General features: G+C 48.8%; 1 protein-coding gene across 20 annotated transcripts in view; it reads right to left on the bottom strand.

The window, feature by feature from the left end:
• The window catches only part of TRERF1 (transcriptional regulating factor 1), a 210,015-nt gene that overhangs the window by 36,801 nt on the left and 152,614 nt on the right, over window positions 1-20,600 (bottom strand). For 13 of the 20 annotated variants that reach the window (XM_044929970.2, XM_044929989.2, XM_044929963.1 and 10 more), the window contains 4 exons: window positions 4,008-5,675; window positions 2,596-2,642; window positions 1,557-1,707; window positions 186-491 (listed from right to left, as the gene is read on the bottom strand). In XM_044929970.2, the coding sequence (XP_044785905.1) occupies window positions 186-491; window positions 1,557-1,707; window positions 2,596-2,642; window positions 4,008-5,417 (1,914 nt within the window). In that variant the 5' untranslated portion in view covers window positions 5,418-5,675. Of the gene's footprint in view, window positions 1-185; window positions 492-1,556; window positions 1,708-2,595; window positions 2,643-4,007; window positions 5,676-10,529; window positions 10,589-20,600 lie in introns of all 20 variants that reach the window. The other 7 variants (XM_044929997.1, XM_044930000.1, XM_044930018.1 and 4 more) reach the window with 5 other exon arrangements.

The following is a 20,600-nucleotide window of genomic DNA, read 5'->3' as shown; positions in this document are numbered from 1 at the left end:
AGGCATTTACTGGGTAGCAGGTAGACTGGATGCAGATGGGAATTTCCAGGGTGGCCACAGGGGCTCAGCCCCAAGGAGCCATGCCACGTCTGAGCTCTGGCTGGTCCCGGGCAGATCTGTCCCCATCTCCAAGAAAGCAAAGGGATGTCCCCACCTCAGGCAGGTGGGGTGGAGCTGCAACTCACAGCAGGCGGGTTGGGGGCAGCCCCATGGGGCGAGTGTGGGGGAGAGAGGGTCATCCTCACGAGCACGGGCATCTCGTCGTCCGACATCGAGCTGGCTGGCTTGTCTCTGGCCGAGGGGGCGGCAGCGACGCTGTTGGCGAAGCCCTGAGAGCTGGGCTTGGGCGGGAGAAGCTTGACAGGGACAGACACGGGCATGACCATAGGCGTGAGGCTTTCCGCCTCGGGAGGGAGCTGAGGTGGCGGCGGCGGAGGCGGCAGTGGCGGCTGGGGCTGAGGCGGAGGCGCCGGGGCCTTCTCTCCTTCCTCCTACACAGACAATAAAGGCTTTGATCCTGGGCTCAGAGCAGCTCCCACAGTGGGGCATGCAACTTCGCTCTTCCTGCAATGTTCCTGGACATCACGCGTGGGTGACAGAGAACCACCTCAGGGCAGCTTCCTTTCTGCCACCCTGAGTCCCTCGGCTCCAGTGATGCCATGGGCAGTGGACAAAGCACTCTATTTTCTACATTTAAAAAATCCTGACCACTTGTATATTCAAACAGACAGTGAAGAAAAATTTTTGTGTGGTTGTCATTACTTTTAATGAAAAGGATCTGGACTTAGAATCAGGCAAAAAAAAAAAAAAAAGAAGGAAAAACCCCACATAAGCTCTCATGTGGGACCTTTTAATTCTTTGGGCTGCAGTTGACTCATCTGTCAAATGGAAGACAAAGATCTTTTAACTGGCATCGTCAAGAGACGGAGTGACCTGGATCACATCAAAGTTTTTGGTGAACAGCAAGTTAATCTCATAGACTTAAATTAAGATGCACAATATTCAAAGAATCAAGAAAATTCTTTTGAATTTTAACCTAACTCTAAAACTGCATGGATAGTTGACCACAAGCATATCCTGCCTGGATAATCCCGAGGGCATTTAAAGGTCTCTAGATGCTAGAGTCTAACACTGGTGCCCCAGTGAATAGAAAATGCTGGCTGGGAGCCTGGTGGTCACACTAGCTCTCCCTGGCCACTGACTACTGATCTGGAAGGCCTAAGGGACCCTGGTCTTGAGTGCTTCATGCAGCAGAAGTTAAAAACAATATTGCATCTCCATGTTTTCTTTGCTGTCTTCTCCAGGACGCAGAGAGGCTGGGATCCCCTAAAAGGATTTCTACCACCTCAGTTCTGGATTTTTGTTCATGGTGCCAGTGGAAGTGGGGACTGTGTGACCTGGCTGGCTCCCAGCGTCAAAGCTTGAGCACTTCTGTTAGGGAAAGACTACGCCTCTCCAGGTCCCCCGGGTGGGGCTCATATTACTCCATCTGACGGCAGCAAAGCAAAGCAAGCAGCACATGGCCTGGGAAGGACAGGGGGTGGATTCCTGCTCACCTGTTTGAGGCTGGGGGAGGCCCTCATCCCCCCATGGGACCGCATGTGGCCATTCAGGGCGGGCAGGCTCTTGAACTCCTTCAGGCAGATGGAGCATGTCAGCTTGTTCTTGGCATCAAACTGCTCCCCAAACACTCCTTTGGGTTGGCCGCTGCTCAAGGGTAGGGCCAAGTGGAGAGGACACGCACATCAACGAAGGGAAACAATGACTCATCACAAGGCCACATACCCCACGATGAACCCGCTTCATTCACCCAGAGCTCCCACGGCCATGGCCCCTCACCAATTCCCTTCGGAGAACTGAGCCCAATTTGCAGATGGAAAACGGAGGCTCAAAAGTAAGAAAGGGTATGCTTAAGATCATGCAAAAGATGAACCAAACATCTTTCTTCATTCCAGGCCTTCACATGCTGTCTTTTTTCCCCACCTCTGGCTTACTACCCTTCTAGAAGCAGGGTGCCTGGGTCCTCCTCTTCTAGAAGCCTTCCCTTAGAGATATGAGTCTCAGTCCTCTGATTAAGTCTTCAGATTACACGTCTTAAGTTTGTCAGGTTCTGGCTAAGTCTTTAATGATTTACCAGACCCACGAGGGGAGAAAGCAAGACTGTACTATTTCACTCAAAGCTTAGTTCTATGTCTGGCACACAGTAGGTACTCAATAAACACTCACCGAATGGATAAGAGGGCAGAACATGGGCTTTGGAGTCTATGCCAGCACCCCTACTTTCTCGATGTGCAAACTTAAGCTCTCTGAGACTCAGCTTTCTCCTTTGTAAAATCATAATGATAATAACAGTTAACAGTGGTTGAGTGCTTACTACATGCTAGGCACATGGTAATCACACCCACCCTCACTGAGTTACTTTTATTAGACATGATATGGAGTAATAGTAAGTGGCTTAACCACAACAGCTGCTATTATTGTTCTTATAAATTTCTTTGAGGAACTGACTTTGAATTTGGAAATGAATCATGAAACAATCCAGGAAAACCTCCCAGTCCCCCCGCATGCCAACAAGCCTCCACGCATCCATCCTACCTTGACTCAGGAGACACTGGCTGGGCTCGGCCATCAGGTAGGTGCATCTAATTTTGAGCAATGCAGGACACCAGAAGAAAGAAGGAAAAAAAAAACATGTTTCTGACAGGAGGGGTCCTTGAGCAGTGGGAACACCAGGGCCTGCCCTTCTAGGATTTTTCCCTCTCTCTGCCTCATGGTGACCGGGCTCATAGCTACTCATACCCTTGCCCTTCTGCACCTGAAACTTCCTGTCTTCTTTCCCTCGATGCTCCTGGGCTTGGGGCCACACCCCTGAGGATGCCCCGCCAGCCACAAGCCCACTGGGACTCAGTCCCTCGCCTCCTTTCCTGTCCTCCCCGTCCACCCATCTGTGCATGGACAGACTCCATTCCCAAGAGAGACACAGAATGGAGAGCTGGATGATACAGCCTCACACAAGAATTCCCCTGCTGGAATTCTTTTTAGCCTGGGCCATGTCATCTTATTCTTGTATTCACAAAGACTCTCAGTTACTATTGGCCTGAGTCCTACACAAAACAAGGTCAAAGGGAGTTCATCTCTGGCCTTCAGTCTTCATCGGAGCCCTCTCTTCATCTACCCTGGTCTTATTCAAGGTACCCTCCTCCCTTGAATCTGTTGTCACTTGAGTGTAGCACTTGGAACACGCCAAAACACGAACGGTGCCCAGCACACAGTAGGCAATTTTATGATCAAATATATTTGGGAAACAATTAAGAGTTAATACCTGTCACCCGCAGGCTGACTCTGATCTGCAGACATGGTCTGCTTGGCTGGACTGTTTTTAAAAACCTGACTATGGATATCATTAGTTGGGGCATTGGCCCTCCAGTCCACACAATCCATACCAGGCCATTCTGCTTATTGACTTTACCTGCCTGGATCCTGTGGGCAGCTAAGGTTTTTCGCCTCTGCAACTACATGAGGTATGCCCTCATATTGATTTCTCCCAAGAACCCACGCCCCTCCCCCGAGCAATGTGCACTAAACATTCTATGGAACTTCGATTCTAAGCAATAGACTTTGAGAAATGCTGTCACAATGTGGTCTCCCTCCCCAGAAGGGAACAATTTCATAGGAAGTCCCCTAAGGATACAGACCTAAGGGGGACAAGACCACCCCCACTGTGTGGTCCCTGGGCACCTGATGAGGCCTTGACCATGACATGCATCATTTGGGACCTGATATATATTTTGGCCGCCTCTTTAGTGAGATTATAAGATCTACGGGCAAAAGACTGAGTCACAGTTGATTTCATATTCCACAGTGTCTGATTAACGTTTGTGGAATAAAGAAAAGAACGGAAGTATTGGAGGGGTTTGGAGGACAGGACTAGCCACTGCACTGGACTCAGCTCTGGTTGGCACACGCGCACCCTGAGATCCCGGGATTAACGTCCACTCTGAGGATACCTGGGGCCACACGGCACTGGGAGACAGCTGCTGGTGCTGAGACCCCATGTTGTTGAGGTGGATGCTGCCAGGGGACAGGAGCGGCCGGTGCGGGAGGGCACTGCTGGCCCGGTGCAGGTCGGAGCTGGCCGCGTCTCCCATTCCTGTGTCTGGAGGCCCCAGGTCCCCGTGGGAGCTCAGCATGGCCTGGGCCTGCCTGTCGCCTGGGTAAGTCTTGGGCTGACTGTCCTCAGGCTGCTGGTGCTGAGGCAGGTGGCTCTGCTGGTACACGGGGTGGCCGTAGGGCTGCTGGGGCTCCTGGTAGTAGTACTGGGGCATGGAGCCCAGCTGAATCAGCTGGACTGCGTGCGCCTGCTCTGGGGTGTATTGATGGGGGTCCCTGTGATAAGAAGAGGGCTGCAGGTGCATCTGGGGCTGCTGCGGCTCTGGCAAAGGCTGTATCATGGGTGGGGACTGGTAATACTGAGGTATCTGCATTGAACCCTGCCGCGGCTGCGGCTGCGGCTGGGGCTGTGGCGGGCGAATCTGCTGTTGTGGCGGCGGCTGCATTTCTTGCATGGACACCCGCTGTTGCCCGGCGTGTGTCTGTTGCTGCGGCGGGTAATACTGATGCGGCTGCAGCTGCTGCATGTGCTGGGATAGCATCTGGGGGGCCTGCAGCGACTGTCCTCCCTGCACCGGCATTTGGGCCAGCGGCTGCTGGTAGTCGTAATACAGGTGCCCTTGGCTTGGGTGCTGCCCGACCTGGAGAGCCGGTTTGGATAGCCCACCAGTGAAACCAGGGTGAGGCTGCTGGGACGCCTGCTGGTAGCGGGACGGGAGAGCCGCTGCTGGGGCCTCCATGGGCTTCTGGGACAGCAACTGGCGGAGGGCGCTGTCAGGCGCTCCGTCCATCACCGCTGACTGGGTGTGCAGCACCTGGGCCATATTGTTGACCTGAATTCGCAGGTTTTGGTTGGCAAACACCTGGGTGAAAGAGTCTAGCTTGTGCAGGACACCGCTGGTGAGCTTCTGGGTCCGGATCTCGCTGGCCTGCGAGTAGGTGTACTGGTAGCCATCGGTGGGCTCCGCCTGGGCCGGCGCCCCCCACATCATGTTCGAATTGGTCAGGTTTCCACGTAGCTGGACATGGTTTCCAGGCCCTGCGTGGCCTCCCCACCCTCCCTGCCTCGAGGTATCCACTTGGCCAAGGTTTTTGGAGCCAACAGCCAAGCCTAGACCATCCCGAGTGTCTTGAGGGAAGTGGGGGGAGATGGGTGATGCCTGAGGGGCATCCATTCCAGCCCCGGGCACTGTATTCCCATAGCTGTGGTTCAGCCCGCCGTGGACGCCAAGTGGTGGCTGTTGGTAGAAAAGGTTCTCACCACCGTGGGCCACATGATTGGTCTTGTATAGCTGCTGGTCCCCCATGGTGCCTGCCCTGGTTGTGAACGTCCAGCCACAAAACCATACAAAAAGGTCAATGACACAAACCCTAAAGGACTGAAACCCTGAGAAGCAGAGAGAAAGCGTCCACACTACTCCACGGCTGACATGTCCGTGACCGTGGCTGCAGCCAGGTGTTCCTGTTGGCCTCTACCACGCATGTGCAGAGCGAGGGGTTTTACATCCTCACCCGGGCTAAGGGACGGACCAAATGCCACCGTGGTGAAGAGATGCTGCTCACACCTGCAAGACAAGTTGCAAAGGACAGGAAAGACTTACTTGGCTGTTTTGCAATGAGCAACTGTATCTACCACGACTCATTAGAGAAATAAACACAAAACGGGAGCCTGGATTAGAAATAGCCAGTTTCATACACGCCACACCTTTACACTGATTCCGCAGATCTTGACCCTCATGTGAGATGTGAACTCTCTTACTTTCAAGCCATTGCTCAACGGCTCATTAGTTCATCGATTCGTTAATTCATTGTTTTGCTCACTGATTAATTCATCCGTTCTTCTGGGACCCTGCTATTGAAAGCCCAGCACTACTGTAGGGCCTAAAAGGATATGAAGAAGTTTAAGACACTCATAAATCAATTCATCTGGTCAACAAATACTTATTAGACACAGACATTTATTAAGTGGAAGACGCAATGCTTAAATGAATGATTAAGACATGGGTCAGATCTCGAGGAGCTTACAGTGGAAAAAGAAGTTGGTCACATGAATAACTACAGTACAAGGAGGAAAGAGACGCATGTATAGAAAGGGAAAAATAACAGATATGGAACTCATAGGCTGGAGGGTATATTTCTAGCAGAACAACAGTTTCAAAGAAGAGCAGTGCACGTCAGTACACAGCTACCTGATCCTTTGGTATCCCTGCTCAAAGAAACATCTGTGCACAGTGCTGATCACCTGGCCAGAGTCTATGATGTGCCTGGACTCAATAAATCAATAAATAAGTAGATAAACAAATAGGCTGAGCCAATCAAGTTCCCTCTCTTAGAAATATGAACTAGGGGATTTCCCTGGTGGTCCAGTGGTTAAGAATCTGCCTGCCAGTGCAGGGGACATGAGTTCGATCCCTGATCCAGGAAGATCCCACATGCCACAGAGCAAGTGGGCCCCTGCGCCACAACTACTGAGCCCACACTCAGAACGCTGAAAGTGAGACACTCTAATAAATACGTAGTAAATCTTATTTGCAAGCTAGGTGGTTTCCAATTCTTGTTTTTCATTAGGAAGGCCCAGGAGAATTAAAATACAATTGTCAGTGATAGATCGCTATGTGATTTTTGGTACATAACTCAGAAGCAGATCAAGAACACACCACTTTAATAAAACTCATATTTTTTATCTATTAGTTTATATGAATGAGGGTTTTCAGTGTTTACATCTATATAAATGAAAAATGGAAATATAATAGATGCTGGTCTGTGTCTCATATCTCATGCAACAAACAGTATTCTTCCATGGACAGATAAGCAAAAACAAAAAACAAGAAACAAGCCAGCACCAGCAAGAGTCTACCCTGGATCTGGGCGGCAACTGCACGGGTGGCGGGCGCTTACTCTGTGATGACCCGAGTTGCACACTCGGACTTCACCACATACGTATATGTTGTGCGTCATTTAAAAAATGACTTAGCCAAAGCATGGAAGAAAACCTAAATGTTCATCAACAGGTGAATGGATAAAGAAGACGTACACACACCCACACACACCACACACACACACAAATATAAAGGAATACTACTCATCCATAGACAAGAACAAACTAATGCCATTTGCAGCAACATGGATGCAACTCTAGATTGTCATACTGAGTGAAGTAAGTCAGAAGGAGAAAAACAAATATAATATCACGTATAAGTGTAATCTAAAATATAGCACAAATGAACCTAACTACAAAAAAGAAACAGACTCACAGACACAGAGCTCAGACTTGTGGTTGCCAAGGGAGGAGGGTGGGAGAGGGATGAACTGGGAGTTTGGGGCTGGCAGATGTAAACTATTACATTGAGAATGGATAAACAACAAGGTCCTACTGTTTAGCACAGGGAACTATATCCAGTCTCCTGGGATAAACCATGACGGAAGAGAATATTTTTAAAAGAATGTGTAAAACTGAGCCACTGTGCTATACAGCAGAGATTGGCACAACATTGTAAATTAATTATACTTCAAACAAAAAAAACCCCAACACCGCAAACAAAAAAGAGTATTTACTTGAAAAACAATTAAAAATTACTTTAAAAAGTCTCCAGCACCACCATCTAAGGTATATTTTCAATATAATTTTAGTTTTTATATGTATTATTTATCCAAATTAGAATATACTTTATGCTATCTTGATTAACTGCACACTTTTAATAATCATTATAATGATAACTCAAACAGGAAGAAAATTTTAGAACTTAGAACTTTATGATTTCAGGAAATTTTAAAAGTTTTAACTTCATATAAAATTGTTACAAAAAATTAGGACAGAGGAACAACTGATAGAGTTTTAGGGACAAAAACATATTCCATTAGCATAAAATTCCACGGGGGAAGTGAAACAGAAATAAAATTTCAGGAGAAAAAGGAACACTGACTATTAATGAAGAACATGTTCATGCATTTTTAAAATGGATGATGTGGGTATCAAATTCCATGGTGTTTAGATTCCACTGGATAAATTTAAAACAGTGATGTCATAGTTTTACTTAAAAATATCAATGTTTACAATGTACTGGAAATTGCATCTTCTGCAGACATATAATAAAAAATGTAGATGTAAACTTAAAAATGTGTGAGGGGGTAAATGGTTTTACAATATCCTTTTATGGGGGATTTTAAGCAGGAAGTTTTTGAAGACCCTCCCTCCAACTGGGAGCAAATCTAAGTTGGTCTCTGTCCCTTTCTGAATAAGAGACGGAGATGGACAAATTCAGGGTGAGGCATTTGGTTTGGTGGAATGAAGGGTGGAACAAGGAAAGCAGTGGGGTGGGAAAAGGCTGGGTAAACGTGGCTGGAGCAGACCCTGAAGATGAAGCCTTGAGGACTCCCAGCGACCACCCCATAAGAGGGTCTGACCTCCTGATCAGCCTCCTACTCCACACTCCCATTTCCAAGTTCAAAGCAAACTCAACATCTTCTCCCTACAAATGGATGCTCCTCCAAAGCCCTTGGGACTTCCCTGATGGTCTAGTGGTTAAGACTCCACGCACCCAGAGAAAGGGGCTCAGGTTTGATCTCTGGTCAGGGAACTAGATCCCACATCTAAAAAAAAAAGATCCTGCAGGCCGCAACTAAGACCCCTGAGTGTTTGTGTGCTAAGTTGCTTCAGTCGTGTTTGACTCTGTGTGATCCTCTGGATTCTAGCCTGCCAGGCTCCTCTGTCCATGGGATTTTCCAAGCAAGAACACTGGAGTGGCTTGCCGTGCCCTCTTCCAGGGCATCTTCCTGACCCAGGGATTGAACTTGTGTTTCTTATGTCTCCAGCATTAGCAGGTGGGTTCTTTACCACTAGTGCCACCTGTGAAGCCTAACTAAGACCCAGCACAGCCTAAATAAATAAATATTTTAAGAAAATAAACCAAAACAAAGTCTCACCCTTGACTCTTGCTTCCCCCTTAACCAACCACCACAACCCGTCAATTTACTCTGAACTCGATCCATCTTCCTCTGGTTCCACTACCAGCACCCTAGTCCAGGGCACTGTGTTTATCTTACACGCTACCCCCAGAGCATTCTGATTGGTGGTCTCCCTGCTTCCAGTCATGTCCATTCTCCACACAGCAGCAGCAGATCTTTCTGAAATGTACTGTGGTAACATCATCCCACTGTTTAAAACCTTTCCATGGCATCTTTAGTACTGTTCAGTTTAAAATAAAAATCATAACGGGGCTGACAGGGTTCCCCATGGTTTGTTCCCAGCCTCAGGATATAACCCTTTCCTCCTTGTTCTCCCCACCAACTCCCTGTCCACATTCCCAGTCACTCTGGTCTCCCAGACTGACCAGGTTCCATGAATCTGCCAAGCTGTCTCTTACAACAGGGCCTTTGTACATACTGCCCCTCCCCAGTTTGGAGAGCTTTCCCCTTCCCTTCTCCACCTCTTCATCCAGCCAAGTCCTGGGCATCCTTCAGTTCTCAGCCCAAACTATACTTTCTTAGAAAGTCTATCCTAATCTCAACTCCCAAGGCTACATCAGGGTCACTTCTTTTATGTTCTCATAAAACCATATCCCTTTCCTTCAGACCACTCTTCTCAGCCTGTAACTGTATTTCCACCAGTGTAATTATTTGATGCATGGATCTTTCTCTTACCAGGGCAGGGACCATGTCTTTTTTTTTTTTTTTGCCTATTATGACCAACCTAGATAGCGTATTAAAAAACAGAGACATTACTGTGCCAACAAAGGTCCATCTAGTCAAGGCTATGGTTTTTCCTGTGGTCATGTATGGATGTGAGAGTTGGACTGTGAAGAAGGCTGAGCGCTGCAGAATTGATGCTTTTGAACTGTGGTGTTGGAAAAGACTCTTGAGAGTCCCTTGGACTGCAAGGAGATCCAACCAGTCCATTCTGAAGGAGATCAGCCCTGGGATTTCTTTGGAAGGACTGATGCTGAAGCTGAAACTTCAATACTTTGGCCACCTCATGCAAAGAGTTGACTCACTGGAAAAGACCCTGATGCTGAGAGGGATTGGGGGAGGAGGAGAAGGGGACGACTGAAGATGAGATGGCTGGATGGCATCACCGAATCGATGGACATGAGTTTGGGTAAACTCTGGGAGTTGGTGATGGACAGGGAGGCCTGGCGTGCTGTGATTCATGGGGTTGCAAAGAGTCGGACACGACTGAGTGACTGAACTGAACTGAACTGATGATTCTATTCCCCAAATCTACCATAATTCACAGTATATGGTAGGCCCTCTGATAAGAATTTCTTGACAGAGGGGTAATATTATTGAATGAATGAATCAATAAATGGAAAAAAAATTAAGAGAACAATGATCAAGTGTCCTGGTGAACTGATATACAGGAAAAGATATTCAGTGTAGGCTGAGCGAATATTAAATCCTCATAAAGAACAATTATATTTTACCTGGTCCTGATGGACAAACAGGGTTTACAGAGCTGAGAGGACCAGCAGGGGTATTCCACCTGTGGGAACATGCACAAAGGCAGAGAATCAGGTGCAGGGGTCCATGCTGAGGCTCCATGTCCTTGTGAGGAACTCACTGATAATCAGGCTAAATTTATATGGTCAGGGATAAATTGTGGGGGTCTTAAAATGATGTTCAGGGACATCCCTGGTGGTCCCTGGGACTCCAAGCTCCCAGTGCAGGGGGCCCAGGTTTGATCCCTGGTTGGGGAACTGGATCCCACATGCCACATCTAAAGATTCTGCATGCACAATTAAGGATCCTGCGTGCTGCAACTGGGACCCAGCACAGCCAAATAAATGAAAAGAAAAAAAAAATTATGTCCAGCAGTGTTATCCTGTGGGCATTAGTCCTGGTGATATCAGAATGGCCTGCCTGGCTTAAACCTCACCACTTAACCTTCCTTGAAAGCCTTGCACCACGGCACCTCCCCCAGGAAGAATAACTTGCTGAAACTCACCAGACTCTGACCATGATCTGACTCCGTGTCTCTCCATTATACACCGTGGGTGGAAGGGAAGCCAGATCATTTTATGTCTGTTGACCTGTCTGCTCTGTTGTGTTCCCAGACTGCTGCGCAAGAGGGATTACTTGGTGTTCTGAGCTACTGTATCCGTTATTTGTGGATAATTTCAGAACTGGGAACGTAGTTTATTTATAAAGAATCCTAGAAAGCAGAAAACACTAGAAAGTCAGAGGCGGGGCTCCCAAAGTGTTTTTTCCCAGGCCAGCAGCATCAGCATCACTTGGGAACTTGTAAATGCTGATTCTTTTTCTTTTCCTTTAAATTTATTTTTTATTGACATATAGTTGAATTACAATGTTGCACTAATTACTACTATACATCAAAGTGACTCAGTTATACATTCTTTTTTCATATTCTTTTTCATTTTGGTTTATCACAGGGATTATAGATTATAGTTCCTACTCTGCTTTACAGTAGGACCTTGTCGTTTCTCCATTGTATATACACCATTTGTATAAATGCTGATTCTTGAGCCTCACCCAGACTCACTGAATGTGGCGGGTGGGGTGGGGTGTGGCCCAGCAGTCTGTGCTTTTTTTAAAAAAACATTTCTTTTTGGCTGTGTCGTGCAGCATGCAGGATCCCAGTTCCCTGACCAGGGATCAAACCTGAGCCCCACCACCCCCGACACTGGGAGCACAGATTACCAGCCACTGGGCTGCCAGGGAAGTCCTGGCAGTCCGTGTTTTAATGAGCCCTCCTGTGCAGTCTGATGCTCTTTCAAGTTGAAGGCTGTCTGTAACTTTCAGACCTAGAAGAGTACCTGACTCAACAGTAGTAAGCAATCAAGAATCATATACTCTGTATAATGAATGGCTCTAGGTCCATCCACCTCAGTTCAACTGATTCACATTTGTTCCCTCCTATGGCTTAGTAATATTCCACCATATATATGTACCAAAACTTCTTCATCCATTTACCTGTCGATCGACATCTAGGTTGCTTCCTTGTCTTGGCTATTGGTGGGAGGTAAGCTCTAGAGGGAGGGGATATATTTATATATATGTGTATGTGTGTATATACACATATATATACAGTTATGACTGATTCACATTTTTGTACAGCAGAAACCAACACAACATTGTAAAGCAATTGTTTAGTTGCTCAGTCATGTCCTACTCTTCTGCAACCCCATGGACTGTGGAACGCCAGGCTCCTCTGTCCATGGGATCTTCCAGGCAAGAATACTGGAGTGGGTTACCATTTCCTTATCCTCCAGTTAAAAAATTAATTGAAAAAAGTGAATACAGATATCATAAAATGGAAAAAAAAAATCATATACTGAATGGAAGAGAGGAAAAATGACTTCCCTAGGGAGATGTATTGAGGTAACAGCAAAACCATATGCTACTTATTTCATTAAGTTTATATATTTTTGAATAGATACTAAATTCACATGGTTCAAAATTCAAAAGGTATGAAAAACATACAAAAGGTATAAAAGAGCATACAAAAGAGTGAAAATAATCTCAAATAAATGCTTGACAATGAAATGAAGTTAGAGCAAATTTTTTATAAAGGGTACTTCAGCCAGCCAGCACCCCTCCAGACAATCACTCAGGTTTGTATATTCTAGAGACACTTTATGCTCATACAAGAATGCTTGTACATAGCCCCACCCCTACCCCATTTATACAGGCAGCAGCACACCGGGCCCACAGTTTAGCATCTGGTCAAATGTTTCTAAATAAAACATTTAAAACCTGGAAACTGTTCTTTTTTCCCACAGGACTGTTATAATACTAACTCAAGATTCAAGTCTTTATTATTTTGCTAATAAGGTCACTGCTTTTCTCATTATGTATAACACTTCCTATTGGGTAACTGGCACCAGGAACTTTTTCATTTATGAATGAATTAACAGAACAACTGCTTTCACATTTCTTTGGTCAAGTCCTTCCTTAGAACAAGACTCCTGGATTTTGGATTCTGCTCAACAAAAACGCTGCCTGCTCAGAACCTGAGATGCTCACTCTGATTCCTCTGAAGCATTAGAGTCAAACGACCTGCTTTGGTGTTATGCCCCCATTGGCTGTCCAGTCCTTCTAAGGCAGGGACAGCATCCTCTCCATTTGGGTCCCCAGAGACTGGGACACAGCTGATGCTCAGTAGACACTCATTGAGCTACAATGCCAAGTCAGACAAATGAGGCCTAAAGCACTTCCCCCCCAGATTCCTATGCCTCTGACATGGATCGAGGGCCAGAATTTACTATTTTTCCAGGGTGCTAGAGTGCCAGAGTCATGGAATGCTGTACATAGTAAGAAGGCTCTGCAGAGATGTTTTAGCACAGGGCTTTTCTGTACAGGGCCAGAGAGTAAATATTTTCAGCTTTGTGGGCCATACAATGTCTGTCACAGCTCTGCGGTTGCAGTGCGAAAGCAGCCATAAACCATATATAAATGTGTGGTTGTGTTCTAACACAATTTTATTTATGGACACTGAATTTTATATAATTTTCACATGTCAAGAAATAGTGTTCTTTTTTGGATTTTTCTTCAACGTGAAAAACCCTTCTGGGCCCACAGGCCGTTCAAGAACAGGCGGGGGCTGGATTTGGTCCCAGTCACGGCATGCTGACCTCTGTTCTAGTGCATCAAAGTCCCTCTCCCCTCCCCTCAAGCCCCCCGGGGGTACAGGAGACAGGACGCAGTCTGCAAAGAAGGATGGAAAGGACCATCCTTTGAATCAGAGAGAGAGAGGAAGTTGACTTTGGCCAACGGTTCGGCAAGACTTGTTTGCTTACATTTCAGGGTAACACCATGCTCCCGCCAGACCACCACCGCTTGTTTGAAGAAGAAAAACCAAAAGGATTTTCCTTTTTCTGACACCAGGCTATCCTTCAGGGACTATACACACAATTCCCCTAGTGACTTGGCTTCGGTCTTAGGCAAGACTTCCTCTCAGGTCTGTCAAAGGAGCTTAACTTGGATGCTCCTGGAATTCTGTTCCCCGAAGGAAGCAGAAGCCAAGGGCAGTTCTCCAAGACATGGACTCGTGGCTCATGGTCTCCTTTCTAGCAACACTGTTGTTCTAAATGCTTTCTGATTAGTCTTCTAAATAAAGCCAGTGGGTGTTTTATAATCCAGTAACCCAATTACCGCGGACCAGTTCTGCCAATGCCGGCGATTAGAGCTGAGTCTTTCTCCACGCAGAGCGCCTGGCCCGTCCTCGCTCCCTCCAGCCCCCACTGCTCCCTGCCCCCAGTCTCACGCTGACTCTCAGCCCTGGGCGGGTTCACAAGCCTTCCTTTGGACACCAAGAGACATTTATTTCTACATCTTTCAGTCTCACCCCGTAACATCAACTGCTTCCTCCCAAGCCCCAGGAACCGGGAAGAAGCCTGACTCACAGCCTGGAGAGTTTGGACTTTACTTCCTGGGGCCGGCTCTCCACCAGGGCACGGAAATGGGAGCTATTTCACTTTCTGGGATGCAGTTCTCACTGTCTGTGCTCTCTCTGGGCCAACAGGAGTTCTACCAGAGAATTAATTAACATTGTCGTCCCCAGCCCTCGTGACTGCCACATGCTGCTTCCTTCCCACCCTAACTGGTATGAAGCAGCGTGGATGCTGAGGACACAGGGAGAAAAGGGGAGGGCCTCAGGAGTCTAGGGGGGCTTCCTGGAGGAGGCAGACATGGTCTGAGGGGGCCCTGTTGATACATTCCTGGATACAGTTTTTCAAATCACCTCTCCTTGACAAATGGTTGGGACTAGGTGGGGAGATTAGGAATAAGAACTAGTGGGACTTCCCTTTCTGGTTCAGTGGCTAAAACTCTGCACTCCCAATGCAAGGGGCCGGGGTTCGACTCCTGGTCAGGGAACTAGATCCCGCATGATACAACTAAGACCTGGCACGGCCAAGTAAACAAATAAATATTTTTAAAAAGGAATAAGGACTAGCCGGAAGTTGATAAGAGATGTGCAGAGAGAAGGCAGGATGGGGAGACACCAGAACCATTCACACGTGAGTCCCTGGGCGACCTGAACACCAACTACTTCCTCATCACATGTCTCTCCTAAGGAGCTGCTGCTGGGAGAATTTTAGGAGTCACATGACCATATTTTGAAGACCTACTTTGTGCTAGGAGATATGACTAGGTCATGACCACTGGCCTCCCAGCCCGGAGACTGGCATCTGGGCCTGGCCTTATCCTCCGTATTCCTTCCTGCAAACTCACACGGAGGACCTACTGTGCCAGCGCCCTGCTAGGGGAGACAAAAGCCTGCAAACCTCTGTCTTGAGGCCCACAGCCTTGGGGTGGGGGCAGGTGCCAGGCTTCCTGAAGAGCCAAAAAATTTCACAAGGAGGAGGTGGAGGGGGCAGAGGAAAGCCTGGCGGGGGCTAGGGTCACTCCAGCCACACTCAGGAGGTGCTGTGGGCCAGTCCCCTGCTGCTGGGGACTCAGGGAGGGTCTTGGCAGGGTGACCAGATGGAGGGGTCTGGGCCAGGGTTGCAGGGAGGAGCCTCCACTCCTGCCTCCGAGGACCTGGGGCTCAGGGCTGTGAATCAGCACTGGGGGGTGCAGCCAGGGAAGAGCCCTGTTCCCACAGCTGTCCCGGGCAGGGCAGGGCAGGGCTGGGAGACTGGGAGGCTTCCCTCTGACGCAGCCTGAGGGAGCACGGAGTGAAGATGGAGGGAAGGAGAGGTGGCTGGCAGGTAGATGTAGATTCACTGGCTCCACTCCCAGCGACAAGAAACCTAAGAAAACACAAGTCAAGCACCTGAGGACTCTGCTCCTCACTCAAGCCCCACATCCAGCACCCTGGGCCGAGCTGCTGGGAGGGACTCCAGCTATTCAGGCAGCACAGACTGGCTTCCTCTGCAGGGGAAGGGAGGGGGACGGCCAGCACTGGCCCCTGGGACTGCACCAGCCCCCATCCCCAATGTCGCCCAGGATTCCAGGTAGGCTGCCTGGTTAGGGGCTCAATTCACAAATGGAGCAGCTGGCTTGGCTTTGGTCTGTGATGTTGAAGATGTTAGATTGTGCAAAAAACAAATGCCCCTGGACACCCAAGGCCTGGAGAAGGAGCTGGTGTATCAGGGAAACCACCTCCCTTCTTTTTGGTAAACAGCCCACAGTTCATTGGGTAACAAAGCCTGGGATGCTCCCTTGTGTGGAAATAAGTGCATGAAGGTTCTCGTGCTCTCTTGGTCCTTCTGTCTGTGTTTCAGGCTTCTCTGGTGGCTCAGACGGTAAAGAATCCGCCTAGAATACAGGAGACCTGGGTTCGATCCCTGGGTTAGGAAAACCCTCTGGAGAAGGGAACGGCAACCCACTGCAGTATTCTTGCCTGGAGAATCCCATAGACAGAGGAGTCTGGCGGGCTATGGTCCATGGGGTTGCAAAGAGCAGGACACGACTGGGCGACTAATATGTACACTCGGCCCTTCTGTCTGTGTTTCGGACGGGAGGTACCCCGGGTTATGACGTCAGTGCCACACTGGGCCATCCTGTCAACACAGGGCCCCAGCCTGGGGCAATGCCACGGCCCTTCCGGCCCAGAGTTCTAAGACTTTGGGGGGAATTCTGGGAATCAGGAAACAAGCCAGAAGGACCTCTGGTGTCTGGGGCTGGAGGCTTTCCCAGCAGCACTTCCTGAGTCGGTCCCTCCTCCGGGCCCCTGTGAACCGGGTTCTGGCGGATCATCCTCAGTCCGCCCCCACCTTCCCAGAGGGGGTGAACTTGTCGAGGGCAGCTGGAGGCCCCTTCTTGCTCGTCTCCAGGACCCAGCCTGGGCCCCACACCTGGCACTGTGCTAAGCAGGCGTTCGCTCAGTGGAGCCAGACACATGGCCTCAGCCCCCCTCTCATTTCCCACCACCCCGGAGCCCCTGGACTGAAGTCTGACTCAGTGGCTTGGCTGCCCCTGGCGATGTCTCTTTAGTCCTTGTGCCAAGCGAGGGAGGCCAGCCTTCCTCATCAGAGGAGAGGGCACCCTGACCAGGATCCTACAGCCCACGGGAAGCTGTCAAGGGAGGGGAAGCAAAGGGTGGACAGCCCCAGTGATGGAATAGGGAAGATGCCCTGCGGGAGACAAGCCGACACGAGCTGTTGCGACCACTTTTGAGACCACTTTTGGGAGGGTCTTGTCCCAAATGATAGCACACGCCAAGACTGAGGAAAAACTGCATGCTTTAAGTTACAGATGCTTCTAGGAATTCCAGTATTACAGAAAAAAGTTGGAAGTGAATATTCACCTGAGAATCCTGCTGTTCACGTTCTGTGTGCAATAGTGGGAGGATCACAGAGCCTGGCTTCCGTCTACCCAACAGGTTCTGAGAGGCCTCAGGAAATCAAGAGGCTGTCCTGCCCTTTGTGAGGTTTGCGCCCTCCTCTGGTAACCTCCATCCCTCCTGGGAAGCTCCCAAGCCTGTCTGGACTTGCTCAAGACCGATGTCCCCTTGGTCACTGGCTCTCATTACCTCACTGCCTCCATTTCTTGCCAAAATAACTTTCCTTGGGACTACCCTGGTGGTCCAGGGGTTAAGAACCCGCCTTGCAATGAAGGGGATACAGGTTTGATCCCTGGTCAGGGAACTATGATCTTGGATGCCGCAGGGCAACTAAGCCCAAGTGCCACAACGAGAGAGCTCGCATGATGCAATGAAGAACTGATGCAGCTGAATAAATAAATAAATAGTAAAAAAAATAACTTCCCTTGGCTGCTCTAAGATCAGAGGGCCGAAGTGATGCATCCACCAGGGGTCCCAGCAGCTGAAGCAAGAAGGCAGGCATGGGGTTCCCAGAGCCTGGGGGGCCTCAGGGAAAGGGAGGACCAAGCCCTGGGCAAAGATCTGTAGGCCCAGACACATGTCAGTCCTCCAGGTCAGTTCTCAGATGAGAACCAGACCAGAACCTTGGGTGTTCTACTTCTCCACCATTGCCAGACTCTAAGTTCTATAGAGGCAGAGCTGTCTTAAAACCTCTGCTTTTACATCTCTCCCTTGCTTCTCCATGATGGCATGAGCAGTGTTTGACCCAAAGCCAACCCACTCAATGTTTAGGGAAAGCGGTCAACAAGCTTGTCAAACTTCCCTTCTCTTTTGCATCCACAGGTCGTCAATTTATGTCACATTGAATTAACTGAGATCTTGTGAGATCTTAGTTTGTGAGATCTTAGTTCCCCAATCAGGAATTGAACCCGGGCCCATAGCACTGAAAAGTGCCGAGTCCAAACCACTGGACCGCCTGGGAGTTCCGTCTCTGTGCATTTCATGTTAGTTACATGTCTTCAGGTTGGGTGCAGACCCTCTGGGGGCCAACAGCTGGGTTCCCCATGGTGCTCAGAGCAGAGGTGGGTAGGGCAGGGCCTTGGTGAACATTTTCAGAGGTTAGTACAACTCTTTTTCCCAAAGGCTTTCACAGTAGGATTTCTGACAAAGCTGACATCTAGACATCACGTTTCAGGAAATGAGTGAGCAAAGACAGGTCTCTTAAGATCTCCTTGAGTGCCTGTTTAACCCCCTAAGGAGCTGTTTGGGATAGAAATCCCCAGCCTGAACCCCCAGCTGCTCCTGGCTGAGTTGAACCCCTCACCACTTTAGAGGGGACACGGCACCCTCTGCTTAAAAAAGGGAGAAGAGGCCAAAGCCTATGACCTGAACCTCAAAAGCTTTTTGTCTCAGCAGATGACCCTAACTCCACTTCATAGAGAACAGGTTCTCTATGAACACCTCCACTTCCTGACTCTCACACAAACGTCCACCCTCCACTTGCACCCCAACAACTCTCTCTCCACTCATCTTAAACACTGGAAGGGCCTGGATCAGAAACATGGGATACCAAGAGCTCACCTTCCCTATTTCCAATCGGCTATCAATTCCAGTTGGCCTCTCCTCCATAACATTCCCTGACTATCTTCTTCTCTTATCCCCACTGTCCCAATCCACAGAACAGTCCTTTATAGCTGGCCTCACCCGCTCTAGCCCTACCCTCTCTAGCCCACTGTCCATAACACCTCTCTGCTTCAAACCACCAATGTGCCCTCTGTCCACAGGAGAAGCATCCATAGAGCTTAGCCTAGCAGAGGGCACCCCATGATTTGGCCTCACCTCCTCTTTCAATGATTTGCCCCACCATTCACCCATACACGTCTTGAACCCCCTACATGGAGCCACACAGAGTTTCCAGAATATTGGTCTCTCTGCCTGAAATCCCCTTTCTCCTTCTTCTCAACCTATAAGTTCCTGTTCAAACCTATCTTTTATGACGCTGTCCTTGATTCTCAGACATTCAATGAAATGAAGTTTTTACTGAGGGCCCTCTATGTCCCAGGCACAGTGGACACGGTGAGGGGGGTGCAAGACGTGGTGTCAGGGGCTTGCCATCGAGGGATGGGGGAGTGTCAGACAACGACAGATCCAAGTCTGTGACTGTGAGGAGGGGTTACAGCAGGAGCTGTGACCTCAGCAGAAGGTCAGGGGAGAATCCTCTGTGTGACTCAGTGATACAGCCACCTGCAGGATGAGAAGGGTGTAACAGGAAAAACAGAGCCTCCCAGACAAAGTCAAGGACAGCACGGGCAAAGGCCCTGTGGCAGGTGGGAACACAGTGGACCCAAGAGCAGAAAGAAGGCCAGAGTGGCCAGAACAGGAGCATAGCAATGAAACTGGAGAGGGGGCAGGGGCTGGACCACCCCAGGTTCCCAAAAGTTAGGAGTTTTATCTTTACATCAGGAGCAACTGAGGAACAAGCCAAGTGTTTTGAGCAGTGTGTTTCTGTGTGTGTGTGTACAAGCATGTGTCCCTGATCAGATTTCCATTAAGCAAAGGCCACAGGATGGAGGAGAGATCAGCAAACCTTTTCTGTAAAGGTTTGGATAGCATATATTTTAGGCTTCACAGCCAGGAGGCAAAATTGAGGTTATGATGTAGACATTTATATAACAAGAGGAAAAACAAATTTCTTCAAACTTCTGGAGGAAACTCAAAATATAAGAGTAATTGAGTACAATTTTCTATAATGTAGATTAATGAGAAGAATGGAATTATTTTTTGGAGGGATAACATTTTGTTTAATTGGGTTCAAAGTCAGTGTCCCATATCATCAAATCACCCTATGGACAAAACATTTCTAGCTCGTGGGCTGCACACACAATCAGGCAGCAGCTGGATTGGCCCCAGGGCCATAATCTGTGGACCCCTGGTCAGAACAACGGGCTGCAGGAGGGTGAGTGATGATACGGATGGATGCGGGGGGCACTCAGCTTAGTGACGGTCCAAGCCAGGCAGTTTGGATGTGGGTGGTGATGGAAGGGCATCTGGGGGTGAGCCTGACAGGACTTAGCGATGAGATGGGCACAGGGGTGTGGGAGAAGTGAGTGTCAAGATGACGCCTAGATCTGCATCTAAGACGGAGCACCGCGAAAGCGCTTTCATTCCGAGACCTATGACAGGAGCTCTCACAGAGGCAGCTGGACCGAGGGCTCCAAGGCTCGGAGAGGCTGGTGAATCCCCTGACAACAGCGGGGAAGTGAAGACA

This window comes from Bubalus bubalis, chromosome 2, assembly GCF_019923935.1.
Source record: "Bubalus bubalis isolate 160015118507 breed Murrah chromosome 2, NDDB_SH_1, whole genome shotgun sequence".
Classification (NCBI taxonomy): Eukaryota; Metazoa; Chordata; class Mammalia; order Artiodactyla; family Bovidae; genus Bubalus; species Bubalus bubalis.
This window is presented reverse-complemented; position numbering and strand designations above follow the sequence as displayed.